An 18885-nucleotide genomic window follows, 5' to 3' on the forward strand; every position below is an offset into this window, starting at 1 on the left:
GCCGGGAAAGTGGGACTCTGCCAACAGTGTCTGCCCTGCCATGAAAACCAGCTTTTTCTGCATTTTCTCGTATTCGAGACAAGCAAGATACTAACCTATTCCAATTCCAAAGAGTAGCACGCTTTAAAAATTAATTCCTTAAATGCAACTATTTTTCTTTTTAATGCTGAGCCTCGCTGTAGAGTGGGTGCCCGCAGAGGCACGCTCCGTAGCAGGCTCTGCAGCGAATTGCTATTTTGTGACTGCAAAACCTCACCATGCCCCTGACGCAGAGGCTCCTGTGCCCTCCGCACCCAGCTGTGCCCTGGCTTCTTGCTGCCAACACCACCGGGCACTGGTTAGAGCCACTTCAGCTTGGCATTCAACAGGGACAACGATTTTTTTTATTTTTTTTTATTTTTTTTGCATGCAGCATTATTTCTGTTAAAAGCAGGTGGGTTTTATTTTTGGAAGAGATGCGACCCAACAGCTGCATTCCTATTTGCAGTTTTGTTAATGCCGACGCGAGCTAGCATGAGGTCAGGCCTCGTCACCCGGAGATGCGGGAGCCATCTGTGATGCCTTTGGACACAAGAGGGAGTCCTGAATCACCAAAAAGCGAGATTTTGTTTGGGTGATTGTGGACTAAAAGGCTTTTACCTGCACAGGAAAAACAGGTCAGCACCCAGGAGCCTTCGTAAACCCTCCGTGACCCCAGGGACGTGGGCTTTGGCCGTCCACCACGGGGATGGGGCAGTGCCTCGTTTGGGTGCCAAGAGTCAGAGTTTCCCAAAGAACGGTGAATTAACCCAGACAGAAAGCACCACTGGGCAGCCTACACCTTTCCCATTTTGTGCAGTCTCAGCTAAACGCAGAAAAGCCAGGAAGCCCTCCCAGTTTGCCTCCACGCTGCTCTTTGGTGCAGCGTCAGGACCACACATTTCTCCTGGCCATGGTGCCGAGGGTCGTCCAAGGACATTGTCCCCAGGGCTTGGGGACAGCCAGCATAGGGGACGGATCCCCAGTGCCCCCGGAGATATTTCAGGAGGGAAATATTGCTTTTCCCACACCGCCCGTTTCGGTTAGGCACCGGGTTGTCTTCCTAAGGCAGCTCGCTGGGGGGGTAATAGGCAGCGATAGGTGGCAGTGACATGGTGGCACGCGTCCCAGGACAGCCAAGCCCCGCAATAGCTCAGCGAGAGCCAGCTGAAGGGGCCAGATCCTTCCCCCACCGAAGTCACGAGGAGAGTCTGGAGCTGGGGCAGCTCGGCAGCGTCCCCATCCCGAGGCACGCAGGAGAGGCATTCCTGTGGGGCCGGGACGCGGTGGGCTGTCACACCCCCGGGGCTGGCCACGGCCCCCTATATCAGCCGGGCCGGCGGGGCAGCAGCAGCAGAGCGTGACGGTGACGGTGACGTCCCCCAGCCCCTCGCCCACCCTCCCCATCAGCCATGGATGACATCTACAAGGCAGCGGTGAGTGTCTGCCCTCGGGGCTGCGCGTCTGGGGGGACGGAATAAGAAGGGAGAATTATCGGGTGGCGTCTTCTAGCGACCGAGGACACGGGGATGGCTCGGGAGGTTTCACGCTGCCCTCATCAGCACGAACCTCCCAACTCTGAGCAGTTAAATGTCTTGGCAAAACCTTGGAGGTGTCCGGGGTGGCTGCTGGTTTCAGCCAAATCAAAGCAGAGCAGTGCTTCCCACAACACGAAGATGATTTGCATGGGTGGAAATGGGATTTGCATGGGTTCAACCTCACCCTCTTGCTTCTGGTGCTTTACAGTCCAAGAGCGCTTTTACCCAATTTCCCCCTTCCTTAGCTGAACGCTTGCCTATGAGATTTGAAAAAAATCCTCCGCTTTGCTCAAGTATTTCCCGATGCCCCCCTCTGCCTCGCCGCTCCTATCGCCCCGCTGCCTGCTCCGCAGAAATCCAGGCTGGGGGAGACACTCCCCGGGAATGCCGAGCATCCCAACAGCTGCCGCGGCGCTCACCAGGCAAACCCCAGCTTTGGTCCATAACAAGGGATCATCCTGTAACTTAGACAGAGAGCGACGTGCGGGTGGGATAAGGATGAAAATAGATCCTGGATTGCGTGAATCACTACTGGGTGCCTGGAATTAAAATACTGTGTAAGAGCTTTGGGGTGCTTTTTGGTTTTTTTTTTTTAATATACAGATGGTCAGGTTTGCTTTTAACTCAGAGCTTGAAGAATACATCCTACAAGCACTATTTTAATTCCAACCATTTTAGAGGGAAAAAGGGTATTGCTCGGTGAAACAACACTGAAGAAAACAACCAGACGCTGCCACCTGTCCCGTCCTCTGGCCAGCCTCGAGCCTGTAAAGCTGCCCCTCCGTGACCTGGGCAGTGCAAAAGGAACGAGGAAAGGCTGCATGCGAATGTGCAGAGTGCCCCAAAAAGCACACAAGAGGGAGAAGAATGTGCCCTGTAAAATCAACAAGCCAGCCCCCTCTAATTAAACTTTTTAACGAATCGTGTTCCCTGTGGCTCAAGGAACAGATCCTTGCCTTATTGTTTAGGGACCCCTTGCATGTGATCAGGAAGAAAGGCTGGGGTGCCTTTCTATCCCCAAACGGGTGAAAAAGCAGGACAGCTCTAGCTGAAAGATGTGGACTTCAACCCCAAACCTCCTTCCTACCTTGGGTACCCCAGACGTACCCCAGGCAGAATCCTTGGTCAGGGAGACGAGCTCTGAGGATTGGTGGGCTCCAGTAGGGATTTTGCTGCTGGTTTAAAGGCAATGAATAAATAAAAATAGGCAAAATGGAGCAGGCACAGCTGAGACTGACAGCTTTTTCGTGGATCAATTCCCAAGATTTTTAACTGTAGGAAAGCATTTCCCTGGGGGTGGGGAGGGTGGGGGAATGTCAAGAACTTAATTTTTTCCTGCCCAAGTTCAAATGGAAATGCAGGATGGGGATCAGACCTGAAAAAGCAAAATTCTGTGAGCTTGGTGCCTGCCTTCCTGCCCCACGACAGGAGAAAGCCATCCCCAGACAGGATGTGGTGGGAAAAAAAGGGATAAAGCCGTGAACAGCAGCCATGTCCAGAGGGCACAATAAACAGCTTGGGAGAAAGCTCTGCAATAAACACATCGCCCTATGGTTACAGTACATCTAATTTCCACAGCTCTGCATCCTCAGTTTTATAGAAATCCAGCATATGATAGTCAAAAAAGGCTTTGGAAGTGAGGGTTTGTTATTTGCTGCATGTATTAGTGGTAGCAAACCTGTGATGGCATACATTAACATTATATTTGTGCCAGATTTCTTGGTGCAACCATAGAGCCCAATGGGTTTTTGTCTCACCCACTCATGTCTAGATAAGGGTGTGCAAGCACAAAGCTATTTCGGGAACATTTTTCAGCTCTGTTAAGCGGAGCTAAGAGCAGTGCCAGGGACAAGTGTCCGGATAACAGGCTGCGAGGATGCATACCAAAGCCTGGGAACAATCACAGAGCTCATCTTTATCTTCAGCACCTCTCTCATCAGGGCTTATAAATAGTGAGCACAGCCAGAGGGTCAGGTTACCCGAGCGGCCGCAGCCACGGCCATCGGCCGAGCTGTGGCTGCCCTCGCTCTACCCAAACGTTACCTGCAGTGGGCTTGGGGTTCGTCCTGCTGCTGTTGTTAGGGCTCTCTCACCCCAAAAGGGCTCCAAGGGGAGCTGGATAAGGCTCTCTGACTGCTTTCTGCTAAGATAAAGTACTTTCCCTGCCTCTCGCTGCAAGTAGGAAGGGTTTCCTGTTGGTTTTTGCCAAACTGTTTCTCTTTGGGGCAAAAAGCATCATGCTTGCTTCGCAGAGCCACGTGAGCTGGGGATGGGTGCAGGGACACTAAAGGCTGACACCCAGTGTGGGAGGGAAACGTCTTTGTTTGAACGGATGCGCCCAAAGGGGCGGTTGGGTATGGTGGTGGGGTCAGCAGACAGAGCTGAGCACCCTCTGCAGACAGGAGCAAAGCCAAAGAGAGAAACTGACTTCAAGAGGGGCTGTTGGATTCCTCTTTGCTCTCTTCATTGATTATTTTCATTAATTCAGGCTAAGTAATAAGCTCCCACTGATGGCTGGCAGGGGACGAGTCGGGGCAGGATTTGGAAACAACCTGCCAGCCCATCTCAGCTACGCGGGGTGGCTCCATGGGCCAGTTCTTCCAGCTGCTTCCACCTGCCTCAGTTTACCTTCGCATCCCAGCACGCCAGCTCAGGGACCAGCGATAACCGTACGCCCTGTGCAGTGACCTATCTGTGGCACGTCCCCATTTCACCCCCGGGAGCCCACGTTGCTTGGTGCATACACAGACCAAAGAGTTCCCACAAATGCTGGGCTTCAGGGGGATACTTAAAACAGGCTGAAAGGGCTGGAGGCAGAGACCTTTATAAACAGAGACTCTGATGGAAGTAGACAAGATCTTAATGCTTTGGATAGTTTCTTGAATCTAGGCTGAAAAACAGCGGGGGTGGTCTTGCCCATGGGGAAAAGGATGTTGAACCTCCAGTCCACGTGCGAGCAGCCCTTTTAGGATCAGCAATTAGTGGTGGTAAAGAATACAAATAAATTGCTCTCCGTGTTTTACTTACAGGTTGAGCAGCTGACAGAAGAACAAAAAAATGGTAGGTGCATCTTTAACCTGACATGGCAGCCTAAAGACAAGCTCCCAGGGCTTTTGATCCACCAGGATCACATTCCAGGCAGCTTCTGTGTCCCCCAAGGGAGAGCCCCCCCACCCTGGGGCTGTGTCGTGGCGTGAGACCCACACATCTCCTTCCTCCTCTCTCCCCAGAGTTCAAGGCTGCCTTTGACATCTTCGTGCTGGGGGCAGAGGATGGCTGCATCAGCACCAAGGAGCTGGGGAAGGTGATGAGGATGCTGGGGCAGAACCCCACCCCTGAGGAGCTGCAGGAGATGATTGATGAGGTGGATGAGGATGGTAAGAGATTGTCATATCCTCAACTCTCCCAAGCCCCGTCCCCTTGCCCAGTGCTGCCGGCTGCCTGTGGGCAGGATCCGTGCTGGGCACCGCACAGCCTGTGGGGAGCAACCTGCGGAGCTGGGCTTTTGATGGACACTGAGCACCCCCAGCATCTCCGTGTGGTTCCTTTATGAAACTTCCAGGCTAATAAACATGATAAAAACGATTATCCCTATCATGACTGGACTGCTTGAATCAGTTTGGGGAGATTACTGCTTACATCAAAATTGCTGGGACCTGTTTAATAAAGGGGCTGAATGTAGCAACTGGAATTTCACAAATGTCACAATTCGACTTCTATCAGCAGGGAGGTCTTTCACTGCTCGAATGTGTACATACATACACATGGACACATTAATAACAGTTAATATTGATTAAATCAGCATAAACACATGCAAAAAACACTGTGTGCAGGTTGGGCAGAAATATCATACTAAGTAATTGGAAAATAAAGAAGTAGTTAAAAATCAGGCAAAGAGAGAAATGTCTCAGTGTCGTTGGAAACAACAGCACTATACTACCGGTGCAAAAATACACTGCATGAATACCTGCCTCCTGGAGCTTTTGTTATTAATATCTAGATGAGACTGACAGGTACCTCCATAGCAGGAATTCCCATTTCTCAGTGCTTCCAGCAGCACATTCAGTTCATTTTACCTTGGCAAAAAAAATGACTGGAAAAGGTAAAAAATGTGATAAATTCAGTCCATGGCCTCACTCACTCACTCCAGCAGCCTGCAAGCTGCAGGGCTGCTCTCCTGAGTTTTGTTCCTCAGTTACTAATGGGAAGACTGACCTCTTGCTTGGCTTTGCCCATCCACTCACTGCCCAATGGTGTTTATTCCACCCGCAGGCAGTGGCACTGTGGACTTTGATGAGTTCCTTGTTATGATGGTCCGGTGTATGAAAGATGACAGCAAAGGAAAAACTGAAGAGGAACTCTCAGATCTCTTCAGGATGTTTGATAAGTAAGAGCCATGACCACAACATAGGTGATGGGAGCGGTGAAATGGCCCCAACTTGCCCTCCCGAGCATGTTGGTCCCCTCTTGAGCTCTTCTGTCCTCACACAGGAATGCTGATGGCTACATCGACCTCGAGGAGCTGAAGATCATGCTACAGGCAACCGGAGAGACCATCACTGAGGACGACATAGAAGAACTGATGAAAGATGGGGACAAAAACAACGATGGCAGGATTGACTACGATGGTAAGGAGTCTTTCTTGCCTGAAGTTCGCTCGTGAGCCCTTGGCAGCTCCCATGGTTGCAGTTTTGCCTCCAGGGTCGGGTGTGAGGTTGTGCAGGCAGAGCTAGGCAATACAATTGATCCCAGTCCAGCTTTCTATGGGCTGGGGGGTTTCTCAGACTTGCAAAACATTTGCAAGGACCAGGGGCTCCCTTAACTCTCTCCACTGACCCTGTGAAGCAAACCTGGTTTTCACCAGAGACCTGCCCGTCCTCTACTGCCACCTAAACACAAGCACCAGCCCAGAAGGGCTCTTCTTTTGAATACAGTGCTGCCCAAAAGGCTCCTGGACCCTTTCTGAGCTGAGTCTGTGGCCAAGGGCAACCCTGGGCACTGCTAACATTTCCATCAGCAGTCACGAGGAGCTCTCGCCACGTTCAGGGGAGGAGTAGCCATCCCTTGGCCTCTCGCACATCGGTGGGATGGAAAAAGAGAAATGGCTATGGAGGGCTGCCAAGAGTGTGCTCCAGCAGCTGTGAAAGCACTCTAGTCCCACCTAACAGCCCTCGTCTCCAATGTCTCCCCCTTGGCAGAGTTCCTGGAGTTCATGAAGGGAGTTGAATAAATCCAAGGCCGGATCAACAGCCTGGACCTCCTAAACCCCTCCAGCTCCGTGGCTCAGCTCCTGGGTTCGATCCCCTGGCTACCGGCATGAAGACTGAGTGCTGAGAAGGGTGGCCATCAGGAAAATAAAGCGCGTTGATACCGAGTGCCTCTGATGGTCATTCCTTGGCAGTTAGGCGAGGGCCGCACCTCACAACTGAGGGCAACGCTCCTCAGTATTGCAAGTGCCTGGCGGGAAGCCGCCATTTTGTGTCACCGTCATGCCACATCTACTCACCAAACCCACATGGTGAGTGCAGCAGGGGCCGGCACTAGTACCTGCTGCTTTAACTGGAGTGTTGGTAGCATTTTAGTGATGAAACATGAATTAACAACCACTTATGCCATCAACAAAACCCTTTGTGAGAGACACCTCCTCTCCTCCCCAATGTCACCACGGCTGTCCCAAAGGGACAGAGGCTCTCCCTCTTCCCCGCCATCCTGATGTCTACCCTGTGGTGTACACAGAAGTAATACCTCTATTTTATCTGGAAACACTAATAAAAGCCAATCCTAAGCCAGACTGGGTGCCTTCTTCCAGTCTCACACTGCCCTGTGGAAAACAGGTGGCACTGTGAGAGACCAGCACCATGGCCCAATGGCACCTCACACCAAAACTGAACCCCACCATTTTGCCCTTAGAAATCACATCCATTTGGGCCCCAGGGGTTCTGAGCAGGGCACGACCCTGATACAGCCTCAAGAGCCACACACAGGGTGGCAGCAAATTCAGGAAGACGAGCAGTACTGTCCCTGACATCCCAGGCACTGTCTTCTCTCTTCCCAAGGAAGCGTGGCATTCCTGCAGCATTAGCAGCTCTGCCTGCACATAGCTGCCTCCTGCCATTGAATTACACCCCAGCACGGCTCACACATTGCATTCATGTTGCTAAAATCAAACGTTTACCCAAGCAAAATAAACATTGGCAGGACACAGCACCAGGCTGTTCTGGTGCAAGCACTGGAGGTGCTGCCCTTGACCCCAGGGGAGATGCCACCACCATCCTTGCTTCTTCCTTTCCTCTTAAAACACATCTTCTCCATGGAAACAACACATTGAGCAGCTGTGTTTTTGACCTGACACACGTACTCATTCAAGGCAGTACTGAAATACTCTTAATTCAAACTAAGCAGGCTTGAGGTTAAAACTGGTGATGAGAGGGTGCAATAGGGGTTGGTTGGAAGGACATAGCTCTGTTTTTCCTCTGGACAAGCGCCAAATGTTTTACCCAAGCAGGGTTTGTTACGTCAAAGAAACTAAGGAAATGAGCTTGAGCAGGAGATTTTCCTTAAAATCCAGGATATTTTAGGAATACTCCTAATGCAAATATCTGGAAGACCCAGAAGGCCTCCCTGAGCATCCTGAGCCCTTGGTGCCTTGGCTCCTGGGCCAGAGCAGAGCTGGGGCCAGCAAGGGGCCTGTGCTGCATCTTTCTATGTGCGTTCAGTGCTACTACCCAAAGGCAGGAGTCATGCCAACCTTCCCACCCCAGCTGGAACCCACCTCAGACCCACCTGCATTTGAGTCTCCTTTAGAAAGGCTCTGAGAAGGGACAATGGCTCCCTGCCTTCCCCCGAGCTCACCCCAAAGATTTTGATGATTCTGCAGAGCTGCAGCAGAAGCCAATGAAGATAAAGAAAGGTGTTGGGTTGAAGTGTTGTGGTGGGAAAGACTGTTGTTACTGTCTTCTGTCTCCAGTGAACTTGTTGCTCTGATGGTCTTGAAGATTTTCCTTCTACCTAGATGGTTCTATGATTATAATTTTCCACCTCCCAAGCAGCACAAGTCATTTCACAAATCCCACTGAGAGCTATTTCTAAGGAAACACCTGAAACATTTTACATAGGCCTGGAAACCTGCACAGAAGTGCAGACACCCGGGCCTCAGCCATGCTCATAACTATTGCAATGCCACAGCTGTAAATGATTTCTTTTTCTTTCTGACTAACCCAGAAAGGTGTCAGGGACACCAAATCTCCCCACAGCCACCCAGCCTACAGGCAACCCATACCCACATTTCATCTCAGCAGGTACCACCAACAGCCCCATTGTCTTCCTCTGTCCTGACCAAATCCCAATACCCAACAGGGACATCTCCAAGACATTTACCACCGCTTAAGAATAGGCTTTGCCTCACTGAATGGTGAACAAGAGAAGAAATAAGGAATTTTTCCAGATTAACCCCCTCCTTTTGTACTTCTTGGTGGCCTGGGGGAAGGTTTGGACTGTTGTGACCCCAGGGAAAAGGAGGCTGCAAAGGCTGGGGGGAAGCACCCAGCCATGTCTCAGCTCTCTACCCGTTGTCCAAGAGCCCCAGGAGTAAGGGCACGGGCAGCAGTGACCCACAACAACCTCACTGACTGCCCCACTCTTTTCCCTGAGAGCAAAGCCGGGATGGTGGTGGCTGGACAGGAAGAGGACCAAGGTCTTGTAGCAGCTGAAACTTCTCCGTAGAAGAGCAGCTGTGCTGGGGAATATTTGGGCTTTTTCAGTCCTTAGACCAGACACGCCAGCAGGTCAGCACATGAAGTCAGAAAAACTGCTGCAAGATCCATTTGTCTCAGCACACTGACTGTTCTCCAAGAGTAAGCCAGCAAATGCCATGGGGTGGAGTGCTGCGGGTGGATTTCACTGCTGGCTAAAACACAGGAGCAACTGCATTAGGAATGTAACACAACTTGACAGACAGCCGAGCGACTTAGATGGCTGACAAACCTGTAACTAGCACAGGACCAGCTCGGGTAAACCCTCCACATAGGGGATGTGCATGGAGCCGTGCTAATGGTGACTGAAGAACACCCAGAAGTCCACCCATCTATGTAACTCCAAACAAATTTGCAGTTTTCCCTGCATGTTTTTGTTAAATTCTGGTGCCAGAGACATCCAAGGAATGTGACACATACACAAGCACTACTTGGAAAAAAAAATAAAAATAGTCATCAAAATAGCCACACTTTTTTTTTTTAATTAGGCAAAAAGCCATTCAATGCTCCATAACAGCCCACAAATCTGTGTTATCTTAACCACCTGACCCCCCCTTAAGAAAGGGTGCTGTGCTGCCAGGTGACAGCAGTACGTGCCACCGGACACGGCCGCAGTTCTCAAGCCATTTGCTCTGCTCAGTTTAGCTGATAGTAGATTTAATTCCTACCCTGGTTTGCAGCTTTTTCAGCATACTCACGGCATCTCTCAGTAAAACTTTGCTGTATGGACTGACTAAATGATAACAGAGAACATTTTGTAGGCATACCCCTAATAAAACATAGGCATCTCTCCAATAGTTATGCATTTGCCACCATGGCAGCAGCAGTGAACTGAGCCACGGCAGAGAAACAACATCTCACTGCGCCAAATCAAATACCCTGTCATACAGGAATGACTGCAACAGCTCTGAAACTTGGGCAAAGCAGAACTCATGTTATGTTCACTTATTTTTTGCTTGAGCACAATACTGAAAGGTGGTGAAGGGGAGCAGAGCAATACGCATCCAGTCCTGCTTTTCATTTTCACAACGAACATCCACATCCCCGATGATTATCCTGCCCCATCAGAGCCTTTCCCACTGCTTTGTATTTTCCCCTGCATTTCTGTACTCTTCCCCTTCAGTGCAATGGCTCACCTTTGCACAATGAGCTATTCACTATTTGGCTACGTGCCCTTCGCACCCTATTTTTTATTTTCACTGAAGGGAAAAAAGGAGCCGAATTAGAACTTACTGAGTCCTCTTCATTGCAAAGGGGAGAAGTCATCAGCAGCAAGTACAAAACATGTAACCTGATGTACGGCAGTAGCTAAGCAGAGAGACTCTCTCAAACACATTGGCTTCCTGTGGGATACCAAGCACTTAGTCATATGAGTTTTGAAGTTTTTAAATGTCAAAGATGACAGAGCTGTGCATAATGGGAATAGCTTCAAGTGGGCCACAGCTGCCAGTTCCCTCTCCTGTGCTCTGCAGATATAATCCTCCCAAAAAGAATCATTGGACTGCCTCGACCAACACAAAGCAAGACAGAATTTAGATGATTTCACAGGCGAGTGAAAGCGCCTAAGACCCACCATGGAGCCACGTCAGCACAGACACCCATTTGCAGCTTTCCCTTCTGGGCTGGCACAATGCCTACCACAAGGAAGGGAAGGAGGGAAGTCACGAACTGAGCTGTCACAGGGTCAGAAATTGTGATGGGTGATATAAGCGATGTCCAGGCAGCGCCCTGCAGGACCACCACGTGTGCAGGGAGATGGCGGTGGGGTGCAGACGACAACAAACTTGACACCGAGCTGCCGTGGAAGCTCACAAATTCTTGTCTCTCGCTTCACAATGATGCCTGGATTAAGGTTACGTTCCTCTGTGCTGCATTTTGTCACGCAGCCGCTATTTTGGTCAGAAAGTCAGCAAGCCCATATTTGGGAAGCTGTCCCTCTGAAGGGCAGCATGAAGGGCAGCAAGATGAAAAGACTGCATCGAGGCAGGCCTGGGCCAGTTCTGTGGAGCCACTGGAAGCCTGGTTTTCTCCCTCTGCTTCTCATTAACGTGCCAAGATCCTTTTCACAGTCCAACCCCTGCCTCTCTCTCTTCCCTCAAACCACATCCTGTGGGTGTATTATTCTCACAGCATGAGCCCTCTGGAGAAGACGCAGAGATGAAATCCGCCTTCTTAGAGAGGAAAGCCTTAGTGGGAGACTTAAAAGGTAGAACTGAAAGCAGGTTGGATATCTGTGGACACATGGGCGAAGGTGCAGCAAAACAGCGAGCCACCGCTTTAGAAATTGTGTTTTCTTTTACTTACTGTCACAGGGCAGACCAGCAGCACACTGTCCTTCATTCAGGTGGGTGGACCAGCCACTTCACCTCCTCCAACACCAGCAGCATCCTGAGGCAAGGTGCCTGTTAACGGGAACTGCAGCTATGGGATCTTGCTTTTGTCGACAATCTCACTCGAAGGAAGGCACCTGCCATAGAACTCAAAGACCACTGATGCTGAAAGGCACTCGGGTATCACTGGTGCTATCAAGATTTAAGCACTCTGGAGCTGTCCCTAGGTATTACGGGTTGCCAAAAAACTTTACAGGGATGATTGCCATCACCAGGAACCTCTCCAAGGCAAGCACAGGCTTTTGGCTCACCTGATGGCAGCAGGGACCAGGCAGCCTTTCTGTCCCAGCTATTTAGCAGATTCTTCTACGCAGTGATACAAACGGGGTGACCACTCACTCTCCAACCCCCCCAGCACATCACCCCTCCCTACCCACACGTTGCTCTCGCACAGCCACCAAGTTCTTCCAGAAGAGAAACTTCAACCTCCAGAAGAGTCCAAGAGATGCCTGCAGCAGGAATCATACAGGTGGGGGCTGCACTTTCCTCAGACTGCAAGAACCCTCAACTCCTGAGATTTAAGTTAGTAAATCACTTTATATTGCTTGGTTTACAGCTTAGTGGTATTTTTATCAGTAAAAGAAATTTGAGAAGCGTTCGGAAATCAGGAAAAGTCTTGTGGAATCACTTCAGGCCACACAGAATTCAAAATACTTACCTTGTTTCAAAACAGTATTTCATTCCAGTAATTAGCTAAACTATTTTTAAAAAGTCACTTACACTAACTGGATGTTTTGCTGCATTTTTTTTCCATCCAGCAGGTGTTTTGCTGCTATACCGGAAAGTCACAAGTTACTTGCTTACCTCCAGCTCTTGAGCTGAATTTACACCACCAGGCGGACAAGCCTTGCAATTACAATTTCAGGAAAGGTCCATTGCCTCTTAACAGGCGGTTCACTTCAGTACCAAAACCACTCATCTTGAGCCAGCTTTGCTAACTGCTGTGACCTGGAAAGCCGAGTCCACCTCTACCTACATGACAGTAACAACCCTGTCCTGGCACCACATCTCCTGTGCTACTCCCATGATCTCACCAGCCAGCAAGCTTCATCAGGTAGGGACTTTTTTTGTTACAGCAGCTATGAAAATCTGGCTATTTTATATTGTCCTATATCCCTTATCACACTTTACTTGAAGCATTTTAGAAAACACTACAAACCACTTCTATTAATTGCTACAACCTCTAACACTGTAGCTGGCACTCAGAACCCTCCCGTTTCTCAGGATTGTTGTTGCTGTAGCTACCCTACCTGAACAGTAAAGCAGCAGATGCTTGGATAGCCCTTGGAAGCCTGATCTTGCTCTGACAACAATAAGAACTACCACAAAAATTGCAGTATGAGAGCTCTGAACGCACATGCCAGTATCAAAATCAGTTCTACCTTCACTGAATGCTATCATCTAAGAGCCCAAGCAACACAAAACACGTTGCTTCCTGTTTGTATTTTAAAGCTTCACTCTATACCATTCCACAAACTGAAAACAGGCTGCCAACTCGTAGGTGTTCATAACCTGTACCACCAACTGCAGCACTGAGGAGGCAGCAACTGTTCTAGCTCATACATCTGGAGGCTGAGAATACTGACACACAGCCCCTCCTGCTGACCTGCCAGAGAACAAAGCCACACACTAGCTGCTACATGCGGACGTGATGACACGACTGGCATTTAAAATACAGCTCAGGACGTTTTCGAGGGTTCTCCTCAAATTCAGGAGGTGAAGACTTAGTTATGTCCAATTTTATTTGTACAAAATGTTTTAACACATGACAACAGGAAAACTGGTTCTTTTGTCTTAAACCACGTCAGTCCTTTTTCTGCAGAGCTGCCTGCTTGGCATTGTTGGCCTGCATCTTCTTCAGCCCCTTCTTATTGTGCTTCTTTGCGAATCTCATGTTCCTCAGAAACTTGGGATCAACCTATAAAAACGAAGGAAAAAGGTAAGACACGCTGCAGAAAAGACGTAGGTAAAAACATGTTTCCATTATGCTTCAGTGATTTCCAAATGCTAGCTGCAATTAATTCAAGTAAGTTTTCTCATTTGGTTTTCTTATTTCAACAGAATTCTTTTAACCAGGTATAGCCATCCTTTAAACTATTTTCCTTCATTTCTAAACTAAGAAGGATCCCAAGCCCCAGCAATAAATATAGAGAAAGAACAGGATAAATTGAGTAAAAATGTAAACAAGACAAACTTCATTTTTGTGCCATGACACATTCTTAATCAGAAGCATCACAAACAAATCTTGCCAGGTGAGCATACATGCATGCAATCCTTTGGCAAAGATCAACACCGTTTCCTTGGGCCTTTCTTTTTTATATTAAAGGAAAAATATACCACCATGGAAGAGAGCTGCTCCTTATTTTTTTTGTCCACTAGTGGCTCACAACACATCCTTTCGTGGCTAGGAGCAATTCTCAGAAATGTCAGCATCCCACTGAGAAACATCCGTTACTTTGCTGAAAGCAGCATTTCACCTGGTCCACACAGGATTTTTGCCATCTCAAGTCACACGCTCTTGGCGAGAGGACACACTCAGAAACAGCCCAGCTGTTTTCAGGGTGCTGAGTCCTCACTGAGCTAGGCAAAAGACAAGCTTTTACATCACCTCTGAAAAGCCAATCATCACATCTACAAGGCAAACGGAACCACAGCCCCCTCTGTAGCCAGAACATCCTGCTTTTTCTGTCCCTTTCAAATGTGGAGAAAGACAGTGGTGTACCACGTGTATAACCTCAGAAAAAGCAAGATTTTGCCATTTCCACGTGCACCGTCCAGAAAAGTCAACTCCTCTCACTTTCTGGATGAGCTTCTGTGTATTAGTACAGCCAGCGGAACAACGCTGGAGGGTACAGAGGAGACACAACGGGAATCAAAGCAGAAAAGAGCGGTGAAACAACTGACGTGCAACAGAGACAAAATTTGCCAGTAACTCAAAATTAGTTTTTGTAGACGTGCAATGTGGATTTCAGATGGGTTAGAACTATCACTGCTGCCAGCAAGGTGAGCACACGATGAGAGAGGGACCCCCAGCGGTTCTGACCCTCCAAAACACAAGCCCCCATCTGCTAGAAAGCTGGCAGTCAAAGAAACACCAAGGCTGGATTTTGTCATGCAAACGACCAGCCCAAGAACATTAACAGACATACTCACCCCTTTGAGGGACTCGTATCTATGGGACCTGGGTTTCTTGATGCCATTCCTGTGCCACTTGCGGGCTACGCGGAAAACAAGGAAACAACTCAAATTAAAACTTCAACCACAGTTAAACAGCTGCACCAGCTTCCTTTTGAATATCCGCCAAAACTACGAGCCACCCAACCCTTCGCGCCCTGGCTAGACTCAGACGAGGGCAGCGCCTCTCCCCCCCCGGCACTGCAGCCCCTGACCCACGGATCTGGGGCCGCTCCTTACCAGAGCGCGAGGGGCGCTGCCCCCGCACACGCCTCGGCCCCCCGGCGGCCCCGGCAGCAGCCTCGCTGACAGGGCCGCGCCCGGCCCCGCGCCCCCCGCCCCCCGCCCCGACTCACACTGGTTGTGCGTGGTGTGGTTCTTGGACTTGGCCATGGCTGCACCTGCGGGACACGGACACGGACGTGGGGCTCGGATCGGCTCGCACGGCTCCCCGCCTCCCCTCCCAGCCCGCCGCGCCGATCGCGGGCCGCGGACGGAGGCGGATGGAGGCGGATCGCGACCGATCGCGACACTCACCCAAACGCAGCCGCTGCCGCCGCACCGGAAGAGAAAGGCCCGGCGCCGGGGCTGCTGGGAAATGGCGGCCGCCCGCACCGGAAGCCCGGCACGGCCCGGTGCGCAACACGCGCCCCCGCGGCATGGTTCCGCCCTACGGCCGGCCCCGGGCCCGGCCCCTGCGGGGCAGCACGGTGCCCCCCCGCAGCATGGCCGCCGACAGGCCGTTCCCCGCTGGAATTGCTTCAGCTAGCCGGGGTGGGAGGAAGAAAACAGCCGCTGGCCGCCCCGCCACCCCTCCAGCTCGTCGCCTCGTCCTGTCATAAAAACGGGGGGAAAAATAAGTTACCCGTGACAGACGGGGAAAGCGGCCGGGCTGAAATGAAACCAGTCAGGAAAAAGAAAGCCAACGCAATTTAACTTCAGTACTTATTTCCAGCGAAATCTTAAGTTGCACGTTTTTTAGCTGTGTTAGTTCCCTCCGGGCAGCTGCTGCGGGCACACGGTGCACAAATAGATGGAAGTAGCACTGCCGCAGGCACGGTGCAGCTGGACAGCTCGGGCAAGCTGCTCCCCAAACCCTTCTCCATGTGCAAACTCCCCCTCACAGCCCAGCAAGAGGAGCTTGGCAGCTGACGAAAGCAAATCCTAGAAAAACATTTGCCCCACTGCGTTGCAGAAGGCAGAAGCAAGCACCCTGCCCTTACCTTGGCCACTGGATTAAGAAAACTCTTGACCTTTTCACTCATTTCTGAGCTTTCCTTACCAGGAAGAAACAGAAGTTTTTATTTTACAGTCTCAGCAATCCTCTTTCAAGTAAAACAAAACTGTGGCGCTGCAGTCCCTTTATGGGTTTGAGCATGGTACCTTCAGGGTTGTTTATAACACACTGTAAGCAAATGCAGAATACCAAAAAAGAAAAGATGACCCAGGGCAGAATACCAAAAAAGAAAGGATGACCCAGGGCAGAATACCAAAAAGGGAAGGATGACCCAGGGCGGGATCAAGCATGATGCACTGTCGGGTTCTTGTGACCCCTCGAGTCTCTCCCAAGCTCTAATGAGCTGCTGTGTCTCCAATTACAGCCTCACCAAGACCGATCAGCTGGTTTGAAACCTTCAACCATGCTTTTAGCGATTACAGACATAATTAGTGCATGTTATCCTGCGTGTCATCCATTACAAGAGCTGCGCTCATTAAAAAGGGTGGTAATTATTACTGCTGCAAAATTATTCTGAAAAAAAAAAATAATCATAAGTTAAAACAAAAATCTCTAAGTGTCTCTGACAACAGTGTCCTCTCCGTTGATGCCCTCACATTACACAATTCATCCTGTTGGGTTTGATGTGGCTTTTGCGCTGATGCCCATGGGTATAGATCAGAAAAGCATTGCTGCTTTCTGAGAAACCACCTGCAAAGAGAGGTGGGCAGGACTTTGTTGACGTCTGACATGGCATTTTGGTGGTGTCCTGATATTTATGGAAGATGGACGTGGGAGAAACTTCTCCCAGCGTTTCCTGGTTCTGCCCCAGCCCATGGTGAAAGGCGGGCAGAACATGGGGTGCCCTTCGTGCCAACACATCCACGTGCTGAGAGGGTCAGGTGCTGGCTGGAAGGAGCCCAGAGGACTTTGCTTGACATGGGCTTTGGAGCCTTCCTAAAAACTGCTGAGCTACTGGGAAGGGGGAGACGGCAAACGGGGCTTGGCTGTGGTGTAAGCCCACACCAGCAATGCTGGAGGGGAGTAGGGACGAAGGAAGGTCCCCAGGGACAAAAGGCCCTGGAGAAGCCACCTGGAGAAGCGGGGACACCAGGACGTAGAGGCACTAGAGGGAGCCTGAGCCTAACAGATGCCACTCTGGGCTCAAAGAGGGAGCACCGGTCCCACTCAGCGAGAAGGAACATCTCCAGCAAATAACAGCAGGACATGCAGAAACTTCCCAATCCTACCCGACTGTGGCTTTTTTGCTCTGACATCCATTATAATTTTCTTAAAGACATGAAGGAGGTCATAAAAAAATATTTTGCTTGTTGAAAATGCCAGCCAGCCTGCAGTCTGGCTCTCCTCAAACCTGACCCTCATTGGGCCAGCAAACACCACGTCCCCAGCATCCCCAGAGCCTGGGGGAGCTGTTCCTAAAAAGATGAGACAAAACGGTGACAACTGGTGGCAATCATCAGGCTGGGGTTTCAAGAGAAGGGGGGTTTCTGGAGCAGAAGTGTCCCTAAGGGGGTTGGGAGCTGGTGGTGCCGCCCTGCAAGTGCTGATGGCAGGGACATGGGAACAGCCCAGGCTTGTGTGCTCCATGGGGTTGGCTCAGTTAGGAGAAGAGGGGCACTGGGAGAGGCTGGGAACTGCATTTATTTTACCCCTCCCCAGCAATATTTTCATTGCATTTGCTTTGGATGAGGAAGACGGTCATGGGTGAGCGTGATCCAAAACGAGCTTCCCATCGGGCCTGCCACCTCCTCTGCTCCCCCCAGAGCTGCCACTGCTCACAGCCCTTTTCCATCCTTCCACCTCCACACCTTCCTCGGGAGGACAGTCCGTGCTGGTGGCCCACGTCATGGTCACTCAGCCTGAGTCCCACCAGGAGCCAGCCAAGCTGCCAGAAGGAGCAGCATTGCATTTGCTCTTGCCTACACCCTGGATGCTTCTTCTGGCTGGGCTCATTGCTGGAGACCTCACGCAGGGCTGGGGAGAACCATGTTTCCTTGGAGAAGAACTTGGTTCCTTGTGTTCGTCACAGAAGGAGCATCCCCTGGTGCAAATTCCTTCTTGGTGGAAGAAGGAAGGCTTCCCCTCTTCTCTTGGATATGGTGGGGATGGGGAGGGATTTTTGGCACGGTGCTGCGAAGCCCAGGGAGCCTGATGGAGCCAGCGCGGTGGGTGCAGGAGCTGCTTCAGCGCCTGGCAGCGAGACCAGCCCATGCACAGGATGCCGCATCCTCGTGTGCTGGTGTTGGAGGCACGGGGACGTTCATGTTGGCCAGCTGGGGAGGGAAGTTACTTTACATGGACCTTCACCAACCTGCCTGGAGAACGCCCTGAACTTCAGTTAACCCAAAGGTGCGCATAAATTAGGTCTTCCCCATTTGCAGGACTTGCATCTGAAATGTATCGACATGGCAATAAAGGACTGATGACTGTACGGTAGTCTCTTATTTTTTTTATTTTACATTGTATATTTTTTGGCATTTGAATGATGATGCTGGATTTGGGGGGAGCTTAGGGATTTAAAAGCAGATCTCCCTCTGTGCCAGCCCCATCCCGCTGCAGATGTGGCTGCATGACCCCACAAAGACCGGACAAGCACTGCGATTGCGAAAACGGAGCCTGCAGTTCCTGCGAGGTGGAGAGGGCAGTCTGCGAGGGTGCAGGTGCTGCAGGGGCTGGAAGCTGGGGCTGGAAAGCTGTCAGGAGATGAACAGGGCCACCAAGATGCTGTGCCACGCTGGAAGCAGGTTGGTGGCTGCTCCGGGGAGGCAGGTGGAGGT

General features: G+C 50.7%; 2 protein-coding genes across 2 annotated transcripts; one reads left to right on the forward strand and one right to left on the reverse strand.

Annotated features, from left to right (window-relative positions):
- The first annotated feature begins 1322 nt into the window (after positions 1 to 1322).
- On the forward strand, positions 1323 to 6930 carry TNNC1 (troponin C1, slow skeletal and cardiac type). Its single transcript, XM_013191946.3, has 6 exons — positions 1323 to 1454; positions 4586 to 4616; positions 4787 to 4933; positions 5829 to 5943; positions 6048 to 6184; positions 6755 to 6930. The coding sequence occupies exons 1-6, from the start codon at positions 1431 to 1433 to the stop codon at positions 6784 to 6786; spliced, it is 486 nt and encodes a 161-aa protein (XP_013047400.1). The 5' UTR covers positions 1323 to 1430; the 3' UTR covers positions 6787 to 6930.
- A 6491-nt stretch (positions 6931 to 13421) lies between these two features.
- Positions 13422 to 15520, reverse strand: RPL29 (ribosomal protein L29). The gene is made up of 4 exons (XM_048074616.2): positions 15409 to 15520; positions 15228 to 15272; positions 14851 to 14915; positions 13422 to 13615 (listed from the first exon to the last, which is right to left on the reverse strand). Exons 2-4 carry the CDS (start codon positions 15262 to 15264, stop codon positions 13502 to 13504), a joined length of 216 nt encoding a protein of 71 aa, XP_047930573.1. The 5' UTR covers positions 15265 to 15272; positions 15409 to 15520; the 3' UTR covers positions 13422 to 13501.
- Between the last annotated feature and the right edge of the window lie 3365 nt (positions 15521 to 18885).

This window comes from Anser cygnoides, chromosome 10 (genome assembly GCF_040182565.1).
Source record: "Anser cygnoides isolate HZ-2024a breed goose chromosome 10, Taihu_goose_T2T_genome, whole genome shotgun sequence".
Lineage (NCBI taxonomy): Eukaryota > Metazoa > Chordata > Aves > Anseriformes > Anatidae > Anser > Anser cygnoides.

Bases quoted from the DNA above. Each gene is read 5' to 3' on its own strand.
- RPL29 (XM_048074616.2), bottom strand. From the start codon at position 15,264: ATGGCCAAGTCCAAGAACCACACCACGCACAACCAGT. The intron at 14,916-15,227 runs GTGAGTCGGGGC...TTTTCCGCGTAG, and splicing joins CCACACCACGCACAACCAGT to CCCGCAAGTGGCACAGGAAT. The intron at 13,616-14,850 runs GTGAGTATGTCT...TCGTTTTTATAG, and splicing joins GATACGAGTCCCTCAAAGGG to GTTGATCCCAAGTTTCTGAG.
- TNNC1 (XM_013191946.3), top strand. From the start codon at position 1,431: ATGGATGACATCTACAAGGCAGCG. The intron at 1,455-4,585 runs GTGAGTGTCTGC...TTTTACTTACAG, and splicing joins ATGACATCTACAAGGCAGCG to GTTGAGCAGCTGACAGAAGA. The intron at 6,185-6,754 runs GTAAGGAGTCTT...CCCCCTTGGCAG, and splicing joins TGGCAGGATTGACTACGATG to AGTTCCTGGAGTTCATGAAG.